At 36.5% G+C, this 12,844-nt stretch overlaps 1 protein-coding gene across 1 annotated transcript in view; it reads right to left on the minus strand.

The window, feature by feature from the left end:
- The window catches only part of WDR37 (WD repeat domain 37), a gene marked incomplete at its 3' end in the record, with an annotated part of 47,800 nt that overhangs the window by 25,103 nt on the left and 9,853 nt on the right, over positions 1–12,844 (minus strand). The window contains exons 3-7 of the mRNA XM_084253979.1: positions 7,969–8,065; positions 5,582–5,677; positions 5,173–5,237; positions 1,710–1,845; positions 50–121 (exon numbers count right to left, since the gene is read on the minus strand). Coding sequence (XP_084110105.1) covers positions 50–121; positions 1,710–1,845; positions 5,173–5,237; positions 5,582–5,677; positions 7,969–8,065 — 466 coding nt within the window. The remainder of the gene's footprint in view (positions 1–49; positions 122–1,709; positions 1,846–5,172; positions 5,238–5,581; positions 5,678–7,968; positions 8,066–12,844) is intronic.

The following is a 12,844-nucleotide window of genomic DNA, read 5'->3' on the forward strand; positions in this document are numbered from 1 at the left end:
GATTTTACCAAGCCCAAGCTGGAAACAGCACCATTCAGCATATGCTCACCTGAGCCCACATGGCCTGTGTACTTGACTAGGCACCGCCCTGTCTCAATGCTCCACAGCAAAGCAGTGTGATCTGGAAGACAAAAACCAAGAAAAGTGACTGCATCATCACCAATGTTATAGTTTTTTAAATAAAAGAGTAAGATGTATGTTTAAAAATGAGAAGTTACATTACCAGTAATACCTTGCACAACTCTAATTATACTACTCTGTAGTTTAATTGATCAAAGAAAGGATTTCCAAAGTGAGAGAAGTTGATGACTTGACTGAGGTTATGGAAATATGGAAACCTGAGTTCCAAGTTCACTGCTGCACTGATTGTACCATGCTTAAAACTTAAATACAAAGGATGTTTATATCATGGGTTTATTTTGTGGAAATATTAAAACTTTCTATTTTATGTTTATCAGTAAAACATTCAGATGCAAATGGTGCAAATCCAGTTATATGTTATTTGAGATAATAAATACACTTTTGGACCTTTCCTCTTATGGGAAAATAGTAAAAAGAAAATTGGCATAACAATAAAAAAGCAGACAACAGAAAATCTGAAAAATATATGCCACTTAGTCCAAAGAGATTTCAGAACTATAAAAGGACCCTTTATTCTTTTTTTTTCCCATTATAATCTCCTGAGGAGCTCATGTGTAAGCATCATTTCAACAAGAAGAAGAGCTTTCTTCATTATTCTAACTAGGTGAACATTTTCTATTTCCACTTTAAAAGACAGAATCTAGTGAGCAATTAACTTCTCACAAGCTGGGAAAAGTCATTTTCAACAAGTGAGCACCTTGTATAATTTTAGCAATTCTTATCTGAAGGGGTATTAAGTGATGCACCTTAGATAACTCTCATAAAACATCTTTTCTTTAATAAGCAGGGGTCTCTGATTAACCCACCCTCCCCGCTTTAGGCCCTGCAGTCAGTGACCCTGCAGGCAAAATTCCCACTATCAGCAGCTCCACTTCCACCCAATCCTGAGATAGAGTGAACCTTCAGGGATCAAAGACCATTTCCCTCCACTATACTTCAAGAGCACTTTCAAAGCAGATGTATACTTGGTTATGAATAAAAAGAAGAAAACTAATCAAAAAATACTTACTATGGGCCTCCTGGTGACAGAAAGGGTTAAGTCTCAGCACTATGAAGCTATTGCCAGACATTGCACCAAGAGTTCAATCCCCGGCCAGGGAGCTAATCCACATGGCACAGCAGACCTCTCCTGTCTTGCCTACTGCTCCCCTCAGTAGTGTATTTCAGTCAATCTGCTTGTTCTGCTCCCTACTCTGTCTCTGGTGAATCCTCTCACACACACCACCACCCCCGCACCTCTGGCCTACACCCCAGCTCTTGTATGCCTAAATAAAATAAATCTTAAAAAATAAAGTTAATATATTTAAAATGCATCCCCACTTTATGTTGACTCCGCTATTCAAACAGCAATTCCTTACCACAGCTACATCCCACAGAGCAGTATTCACCCCTCACAGCCTGCAGCAAGACAGGAGAACCAGGCCCATGAAGGTTGAGAACTTTTGATTTTATGACTGCTCAGTCACATCTGCTTTCAGGGATCACTCTGCTACCTACACCTATAGGTCAGTGGTTTGCACCAGCTGCCACACAGTCATGCACACAAGCAGGGCTGGCTGTGCACTCACCTGCAGATGCCGTGCCCAACACCACAGGCTGTGTCCTGGCCACACTGACATCCCAGATGCCATCCCTGTGGCCAATGTACTCCTTCACAAGCTGGCACACAGCCCTCGATGTGGTGGTCTTGAAGCTGGAGACAATCTACAATTATGATGGGAAGGAGCATGTAGACAATTTATTGAGCAACTGTTTCTAAGTTTATAAAGGTAAAACAGAAAAAGATGTTTTGTAAAACGCATAAATCATTGTTCAGAATATTTGAAACATTAAAACAGCAACACTCATCCAATTGGATATCACAAGCAGGAATGAAGGTCTTGCTAAGACCTCATAGGGTCTCACAGTTCTCCCACCCCACATAGCACACACATCCAAAGAAGGGAGCTTATTATGCATGACAAGTCACTCTCCCCCAAATCCAAACCACCAGACAAAATTTCAAAAATTAAAGAAAAAAAAAGTTAACTGGACATGAAAAAATGAGGAAGGTACCCCAAACCCTTTTAACACTAATTACTTTTATTATTGGAGGACTTTGATTTTTTTCTGTTTTTGGTAATTTACACCAACCAGACACTATCAGTAGGAAAACCCTCCATGGAAGGGAGGAATCAAAACACGACACTTCTAACAGACAAGCAGTTTTGTCCAACAGTTTTTATTGAGCTCATGTTCAGTGCCAGCACTGCGCCTTGAGGTGTGAATGCAAAACACAGAGACAGTGGACCCTGGCCTCAGAAGCGCACAGTCTAATGGGGACAGAGCCAACAACCACACAGAGGCACACACGATGGGAAGGTATTATCTCATATGATACATGCAACAAATAGTTCTCACTGTCTCTCATAAGTAAAAATATAAAGTGCGTAAAGACAGTAAACACAAAAAATACTTCAGTTCGGTTTTTAAGTTGTTCTCAGATACAAGAATGGCTTTTCAGTTTTTAAATAAATCAGAATAATGTAGATGAACCAGAATATTGAAACCATAAAATCAAGTGAAAAAGAAAAGCTGATGTTCTTATAGCTGTTTTAAACATTGATTTAGCAAAGCTCTGAAATGTATCTAAATTCATCCCTTATAAACACAGTAAAACATAATCCACTATTACATTAATTTGGTATAAGCATTCAAATTATTCCCCTGATACAGTGAAAGACTAAAACAAAATGCTTGATGAGGAGACAGACTTTTACCAGTAATGTAACAGGTTTAACTTGTTTTAAATTTTAAAGGAATTGTGAAAGGACTTGCTCAATCTCAAACCCATCATCAGCATCATCAGCATCATCAGCATCATTTTTTTCTTCTTGAAAGTTAATATCCTACTCATCCTAGCAAAGCTGTCCCTCCACCACATGAAAAGTGCTTTTGCTGGCAGAAGGTACCATTTAAATGTGAAGGAACAGAACATTAAGAAAGAATGATGTTAAAGAACATGCAAACTCCCCCACATATGTTGTAGTAAATTTCATTTTCCAAGTCTTCCACCACTTCTAAGACAACATTATGGTAAGAAATGAACCCCTAGAGTCACATTACTCAAAAACCCCATTCAAATGATAAGAATACACTGCCCAGAGACTCATACCAATAACATTTCTGGTGGAATCATCAAAGATAACAGGCAGTTTATGAATGTTATAACAAATTGTTTCATGTGTTGCTTCCAAATGCCCTTTACACTGACCATTTTAAGTGATATAAACTAAAATAGTTTAACAAAATCATAAATGGTTTTTTCCACAATGAAAGATATTTATCTTTATAAAAATATTTGGTGAAAATTTTCACCAGTTTCTTTAAACTTAGACCAGAGCTTAGACTGTCAACTCCTCCCTTCCAATGAAACATTAGAAATACATCATCAGTCATCCAAAAAGGAGAAAGACCTCTTCTAGGTTTTATTTTTAATAACCTTTGGTTGTCCCAGTATCTCACCAAACACAATACTTGCTTTTCACAGCTCCCACATCAGAGCGAGAATAAAGAACCTAGAATGTAGTACTTTACTTTTTGCATTCATACTTACTTTTTATATTAAGAATATACAATGTAGCACAGATCAGAACATATTCTGTTATCAAATGTCTCTAATTTTCAGATGCCTCATATTTTCATTATTACTCTTTAATGTAGGTACACACAGTGTACACAATGCTACAAAGATCATTAGCAGTATGTTTCTTATAAATTCAAATGTATTACTAGTTTCTAAAACAACTGGGGCTTTAAATATCTCTAATACATTTTTTAAAAGTATTATTGTGCATATCTTTACCTCTGCCCAAATATTTTTTTACTGTCATAAGAGACAATCTTATATAATGTTGTCTTCCTCTACTACAGAAATGATCAGAAAATTTTAGAATTCCAAAACCACACACTGCAAACATGAACTGTAACCACTGGAATGCATAACACAATTTAAGATAACAAGAAGATAAATAAGGAAGAACATAATCTCACGCTACATTTTGGGAAAAAAAGTTTAATATTAATTTATTAAAAACTTTAAAACTCAAACATGTAAGAATTATAACAAAAAATTTTAAATCAGTAACTTATACTCTCAAACACAAGAAAATGGTCAGCAATATTCAGGTGCTTTTAGTAATAAAGAACTACCAAAAACTTTCAAATAGCATAAATAGCAGGAAGTCTGAATGAGATCTATCTTCACTGCAGCTAATCTCTCTGTGGATGTCATGGTAAATAACTTTAAGCCCAAGGGAACAAGTTAAAAAAAAAAGAATGCTAAAAACGACGCTGTTATAGCAGAATCACCATAAATTTCAACCTTTCCCTCAAAAGAAGTGTACATTCATTGAGATTAGGTAATTGATTCATCTTTTATATATTCAAAATAGAGATGGACTCAAAATTATCCCAAAATATTACTTCATAATAATATCCCTCATAAACTAATTCCCAATTAATTCTTTACCACTCTCAGAAAACCAGAAAAAGACAGCTTTGAAAAAAAGCAAAATGCCACAAATGTCCCTGTTTGCCGTGGTAGACAGAACCTCACTTCTTAATCATACTAGAAAATTAGAGAAGAGAAGATGGTGAACTAAAGTGTTCATTCGAGCTCAGAACTATGCCCACTTACTAGCTTTATGCCCACTTACTAGCTTTATGCCCACTTACTAGCTTTCTCCAAACTCAGTCTCTATATTTAGCCAAATAAAGAAAAAATGTATTTCTCCTTGAAAAGAACAATCCTTTATTAACGCATAACATATTAAGTTCAGTAAGTAATAAGATACATTAGGGTTTACATGTCTACATACTGTGGTCATTTAATATATTTATGATAGTCCTTTTAAAAATTACATTTTCCTAAACACCAGAGGTTTACCTTTTTCTGTTACACATTTCTATCTGGAAAATATGCAGCTTAAAATACACATCTGCACACCTTAAATACCACATGATTGGCCCAAGAGCCAGCGTCTCGCGTACCTTGCTGGTGGAGGCTTTGTATGTGGTCTTCAGTTTCTGAGAAAGCTGGCTGGTACTATGACTGGCTGCAGAGACAGACAACCAAAAATCAATACATTTACACAACCAAAAAAATCACAGAATCTCAGAACTAAAATAGACTGGGGATATCCAATCCACGATCATGTCACACAGGAAGACAATGGACCCCAGAGGACTTGTTTATCTACGGTGTCATGAAGACGATGGCAGAACTACAAGAATCCAAGTCTCCAAGCTCTGTATTTTTTCCTTCAATACCCATACTTGAATCATGTATTTCAAATATTCCGGACTGTAAAAAGCAAATAAATCCGTGTCCTTCATTAAATTTCAAGTGTCCTCCACATATAATTTGTAGGGCAATCCTTTCAGGAGTATCCAGCCTTACCTTTTGTTTTGAGCTGGCCCTTACTCAGTTCTGCCCCATCGATCGCTTGTCCTTCAGCAGCTAAACGGTCATTAAGAGTGTCGATTTCTCTACGCACTGAGAGTTAAAAAACATTTTAAGGAAAAATATGTATGTTTAAACTCAACACTTTCAAAATCTGAGCACAGAAAAATGTCACATACTTATATTACCAAAACAAAACCATAAAGAATATCTTAATATACAAGATCACAGTTTTATAGTGTTATCCAAAAAAGTCGAGACCATCGTTCAAGACAGTGTTCCAAAAATAAAGCACAAATGCTCTTCCTATACTAGGGAAGACATTATGCTATCAGGGTTCTGAAGCAGGGCTTTTGGATTTTAATATGGTTTCCTTGGTACTTTATTCTGTACATTAACAAATATTCTAGTACTGCCTGCAATACAATGAAATACAGTCTAGCTGAGAACAATAAAATGGGGGGACACATAATAAAAAGCAATTATTGCATGGCACGATAGAGTACCAAGAGAGCAAGAAATTCAAGGAAAATTATGACAAATGAATAAAACAGAATTATAGGGACAAAGAGAAAACAAGGATGGACATCAGTTTTAAAGAAGAGAATGAGCAAAGTCACTGTACAAGATCTATGCAAGCTACAAAGTGATGGGTCAGGGAGCAGAGCCTGGGCTAGAGTGTGGGATAAGATCAGGATATAAGAAGGCTGAGGGAAACAGCTCTGAACAGATCCAGTCTAAGTAAATGCTATTATGTTTTACTAGCAGCAGCAAGCCAACAAAATCATTAAGCATGTGACAAAGTTAACTCAAGTACCTTTACAATTAATAATTTAAAATCCTGTAATTTTTCTTGAACAAACCTCATGAATTCATAAAAATAAGAATTTATGACAATGAAAAATCAATATTTCTGTTGTTAAAATCCCAGTAGTCTTAAAAAAAAAAACTTAAAACTATATGCAGTACATAATACTTTGATACTTAATTTTTACTTTATAAAAATTTGGAAAACCTCTCCCTCCAAAAATTTTCAAGGCAGACCTATAAGGAGAATCCAACATTAAAACACTAAATTTTCCAATAGCAAAATTTAAATGAAATAGTAATACATACTCTTCATTAAGATTCAACTACAACACTTATTTCTTGAGTGAATAATATTTTAATAATGCAATGTTTATTAAGGATTCAATTTTGGGAACTGAGTTATAAAGCATGAAAGACCTAATTATGTTTACATTTGCATAATACAGATTTCATAAACACAAACCCTATATAAACAACAGAAATTGGAAATGAACAGAGCAGAGCAAGATGAAGGACAAGGTTGTCTTGCTCCACTGTGAAGCAGTGGATCATAAAGTCTAGTGACAGAACTAAAAATGGAAGTGATTATTTTCATTTGCAAAAATAATCAAAAAAGAGCTAAAAGCAAAAAATGAAAAAAATGCTCTCCTCTGCAGGAAGTAATAAGCAGGCAGGGGTAATGGTAGGTAAGTATCTTTTCTCTTTATTCTATTTGATTTTTTAAGCATAGGAAGACATGCTTCTAAAATAAAATTTAAAACTATAGCCAAACTAAATAAAAATTCTTTTTATTTACCTTTAATAAGTCAAATAGATAATATACACATTTTAGGAAATTTTTATAATACGGCATATTTTCAAGAAAAACAGGAATCAAAGTTTTCCCAATTTACAGTACACAAAGTATACTACAGAATCATAACTTAGATCAACAGGTATGGTGAGCTAATTACTGCCTCCCCCTTGAAACCCCCCAGAGATGCCTATGACATAATTCCTGGAACTTATGAACATGTGACCTTCGTGGCAAAGAAACACTGCAGTTGTAACTAAGGTAAAGAAACTCCCAGTGGGGAGACCATCCTGATTGGCTTAGATAGCCCATCCTTCCAGTGTCTCAGGAGGGGTCACTGAGGCACAAGAAGGACTCTGCCACTGCTGACAGCTTTGAAGAAGCAGGAGCTTACAGCCAAGGAACATGCCAATAAGATGAGAACCACTGTCCTAACAGTGCAAGGGAGTGATACCTGTCACAATCCAAACAAGCAGAACATATCTACCTTCATACCTCCAGAAAGAACAGGGCTCTCCTACACCATGATTGTAATATGGATGCCAGTCATGCACAACAGTCATGCCAGACTTCTGATTTCAGAGTTGTAATCAGTTTGTGTTATTCTAAAGCACTAAATTCACTACAACAAAATTACAAATGGACAGAGAGAAAATTTTAAAATACAGTAAGAAAAAGAAAATAGACACAGTGGTGAATGTTCGCTCGTAAATTTGTCTGTCAAAGATTTCTATGGATAAATGAAAAGTAATAAAAGCATATTAACACAGGAAATACTCACATTCTAAGTTTTCAATATAAAGGTTTTCAAATTCTCTTTCTATTTGACCAAACAGTTCCAAAAGTGTACTGCGAACTGAGGAAGGCAGCTTAGAATCCTGCAGAAAAGAAAGATTTTATTTCGAATAAATATATGAATACTAGAGTGAATGAATGTGAGAAACTGATACCAAGTACCAAGATACTTTCCAAAGGGAATTATAATTATCATTTCTTAAAACTCTTATTATATCTTTAGATATTTTATTTCTTACATGGTAAGATGTAAGAAAATGGTAAAAGAACTTAGTTTCAAATTTCTATAGATGAAACTAAAACCAAATTGTACAAATGGTTGGCCAAGATAACATAAAATACAAATATAAGCACTTTTTAAAATACCTATTTTTTTCTTTTAAAGAGAGAAAATAAGCCTACCTGATTCAAAAACTTCCCAACTTGTGAAGAAGAAAAACAACCTCCATAAATGCAACTGTTACAAATAGTCTTAAGTGCTATTATTTGGTACTATAAATTACTTTTAATATGCTATATATTAACAGACATGTCTTATAGAGTTCTCATGGTCAGTGTGCTTCCACCAAAATAAACTGAGTATTTCCTGTAAAACTATTCAATACCTACGAGAATGTTGTAAAAAGAGAAAAATGAAAAATCTCACCTGTAAGAGCACCATATGTATGAATTCAATGAAAACATCAGGTTCTCATCTGCATGCTCTGCAGGCTTGAATGTCTAAGCACCTGCTCTGTACACCTGTATAAACTTCCAGGGGACAACAGGCAAAAGCAACAGCCTGGCTTTTTAAAGTATACTCAAAGTAAACGGTATCCTAGGCACCAACTGTGTTCACAAGATTTACTTTCCTGGGCCTCCCTCATGGCGTACGGATTAAGTCTCAGTGCTATTACTGCTGTGGCTTGAGTTATCAACCAAGTGGCCTGAGTTCAATCCCTAGCTAGGGAGTTAACCCACATATGGCATACCAGACCTCTCCTGTTTCGCCCACTGCTCCCCTTAGCGGTGTATTTCAGTAAACTTGCCTGTTCTGCTTCCCACTCTGTCTCTGGTGAATAGTCTCACCCCCCGCATCTCTGGCCTACACCCCAGTTCTTCTATGCACAAATAAATAAATCTTTAAAAATAATAAACTCAAAACAGTCATGTATAAATATAAAACAAGACAGTTCAATAAAAAAAAAATACTCTCCTGGACACTGGCAATGATAGGAAACTAATACTGTCTATACTCCACACTTATCTCCTAAGAGCATTGTCTATAATTACTATTTTGTGTGGGAACAACCTCCTCCCAGCAAGTAGAGTGTTTTCAACAAAATTCTTAACAAATATTTCTAAAATGCTTCAAATCCTAACTGCTGTCAGTGTAATTTTCTAAGTGACTTTTCAAATTTATACGTAACACAAACTTTTTGATGTTTAATGAGTTGCAAATAAAAAATACAATGTTTATTAAATGTTTTCAGATTAATGTCTTAGGAAAACAAATTTTAGGGAAATGATTTCTAATGATATAGGCATGTTAGTAATCTGTTTTGAAATCACCACAGAATGCTCAAGTAAACTTTATAAGCTACTTAAAAATATATATGGAGCTATTTATTTAAAAGTACTCTGGTAGAATTAGTAATAGTCTCTCTCAGCAGCTGTCTAAAATAACAAAGAAGGGCCTCCTGGTGGCGCAGCGGTTGAACGCTGGGTTGCGAAGCTGCCCGCAGCCTCTGCAGCGCTGGTTCCATCCCCGGCTGCTCCCCGGCCACGGGAGGAGGGTCCCACATGGCGCACAGACCTCTCCTGCAGCCCGCTGCTCCCCTCAGCAGTGCGCTTCGGTCCTTCTGCCTGTTCTGCTCCCCGCTCTGGCTCTGGTGGATTCTCTCACCCCCCCCCCCCCGTGCTTCTGACTGTACCCAGTGCTTGTATAAATAAATAAATCTTTTTAAAAATAAATAAAAATAAAAGAAAAAAAATAACAAAGAAAAAAAATGAAAAAGCCCAAAAACTTAAAATAACAATAAAAATTAAACCATCAAAATTATGATTTAACACACTGCCTCTCCCCCCTCCCCCATGGTCTCTGCATAGTCCCTGCTCTGTGAGCCACATTCTTCCAACAGCCCTCAAGTGTCACTAGCTTGAGAATCCTTTCTGATTCTTGTACAGGTCCCTCCTCTATGTGTCTCAATTCCTAGTCATCTTATTACTCACCAACTAAAATACTGCACGCACCTTAATATAAAATATAATTGTAACAGGAGACAAAACTGAGATGTCAGTATTAATTTCATTTCATAAAACAATCACACAATGGAATGTGTGGTGAGAACTTTTCCACTAGAGGGCAAGAGAGCCAAGTCAAAGAGCTCCTTACAAAGATCCTGTTATCTTTTGCAATAGTTCTCCTTTCTAATGATGTTCAATTTCAGAGACCCTGAATTGAGAGATGCTGAACTTCTGCTGCTAGCACTTGAGAAAATGCAAGACAAAGGAGCTACTGTGATCCAGTCACTTTCAAATGAGTCAGACTTTTATCACATTAGCACACACATAGACCAGGCAGACTGCAATGCCCATATGCAGGGGGTTTGGTGATATACCAATTTAGCACTTCTCTGTAAAAAAAGACCAGCCCTGCCCATGCTCATCATTGCTTCCTAAAATATTTCAAATTCATGAAACTAAGGCACATAAAATTACCATTAGCTCATTCACACTAACCTTTATCTCTTTTTAATGCTGTTCCCCAACACCTGAAGAAACATTACTATAACCTGGTCTAGAAGTAACAGTCTATTGTTCAAGTCCACTGGCAATGAGCCATCTGTGCTCTTAGACACTGGCACTTACACTTAACATGCCAAATGCTCACACCAAACACCAACACTATCTTCCAGAAAATGCTGGACACCAAGATGAGGGTTCTGGGATAGTGACTAAGCTGCTCAGGTTGGAGAATTCTGAAGTACATTCATAAAAGGTCACCTGAGATTCAATTACCTACTTTTCTACATCACAATGGAGGACAGGACACCAAGAGAAGAACACATTTATTTCATATGGGAGCTAACTCTAAAAATTGCTAGCACAGGTGACAGAATTGTCAGAGCTAGAAATACAAGTAAATCTAACAATTCGAAAAACATCTTAGACTACTCCCCTGTAACATCCAAAATGGTAGCTAATAACCACATTTACTATTTAAATTTAAAAGTAAATTAAGCAAAATTTTATAAATTCACATGTGATTTAGGTCGAGAACATTCCATCATTATACAAGTTTCACTGCATAGTTCAGATTCAAACATTCACTTTACTGAGAGTTATGGACTGAACTGTGCCCCTTTTCCTCCCAAACTCATATGTTAAAGTTCTAACCCCCAAAACTTTAGAATGTGACTAGATTTGGAGATAGCAACTTTAAAGGTGATTAAGTTAAAATGAGGCAATTAGGCCCTAATCCCAAATGACCAGAGTCCTTATGTTAAGAGAGTAGGACAGAGACACACACAAAGGGAAGACCAAGTGAAGACACAGGGAGAACACGGCCATCTAATGCCACTGAGAAGGAGCGCAGAAGAAACCAGTCACTCCAACACCTGGTTCTCAGACTTCCATGCTCCAGGATGCCAATGAATGAATGCTGTATAAACCCTCATTCTGAGCTGCTTTTTCACAGCCACCTAAGTTTACTGACACACAAAGAATATCAACACCATTTTGAAAATCTATTTTATTTATTTATTTATTTTTATAGAGGCATGTTTTTTTTTTAATTTTATTTATTTATTTGTTTGTTTGTTTTTTGTTTTTATACAAGCACTGGGTACAGTCAGAAGCACGGGAGGGTGAGAGAATTCACCAGAGCCAGAGCAGGGAGCAGAGCAGGCAGAAGGACCGAAGTACACTGCTGAGGGGAGCAGCGGGCGGCAAGAGAGGTCTGCGCGCCATGTGGGACCCTCCTCCGGTGGCCGGGGAGCAGCCGGGGATCGAACCGGCGCCACAGAGGCCGCGGGCAGCTTCGCAACCCAGCGCTCAACCGCTGCGCCACCGGGGAGGCCCTCAACACCATTTTGAAGACTCTTAAAGTCTATAGTTTTATTAAATTGAAATGTAATCATTTCTCACAGATTCAGATGTTTGTTCACATATGCATCCATTCAACACAGAACAACAGGATTCTAATTGAATAGCCATGATGTGCCAGCAACTGTGCTGCGCTCTGAGTGTACACTGCTGCCCTCCTAGAAACTACATCCCAGAGGACCAAAGAGATCAAAGTTCTGGGATCCATCATTCCAATGAACTAATTTCTCAGCTTTAAGCCTTATTTTCTTGTAACGTTATAATCCATGAATTAGTTCCAATTGTAAAAGAATGATTACAAATTTTATGTATTTATAGTTCTGCCTATAAATATGTATAAACTTACACAAACATATATTATTATTTATTTCATCAAAACATATACTTTTATTTTGTCTCCATGGTATTCTTTAAAAATCCTAATAACTTTCATCATCATAGAGGAACTAGAAAAAGTATAAGTGAAATCTGTCAATAAATTATTAGTTCATTTAATCAAAGGGAACATCAAATTATGGGAAAGATATGCAATGTAATAAACAGCTGACAACACACTCACTACAGCAGACATAGGACAAAGCAAGTTACTGAAAGGATGCATTCCAAAACTTCAGAAAACAGAAAGAGATCGTTAAAATTATACCTAATTCTGTTCTTTTCTTGGGACTATCAGAAACAAGAAACCTAAAATTGTACTGTCAATTAAACTGTACAAAGAATAAAAGCTGATCCAAACTTACACCACTTTTTTATTACTAGGTATTTTAAAAACATTA

This window comes from Talpa europaea (assembly GCF_964194135.1).
Source record: "Talpa europaea genome assembly, chromosome: 14".
NCBI lineage: Eukaryota > Metazoa > Chordata > Mammalia > Eulipotyphla > Talpidae > Talpa > Talpa europaea.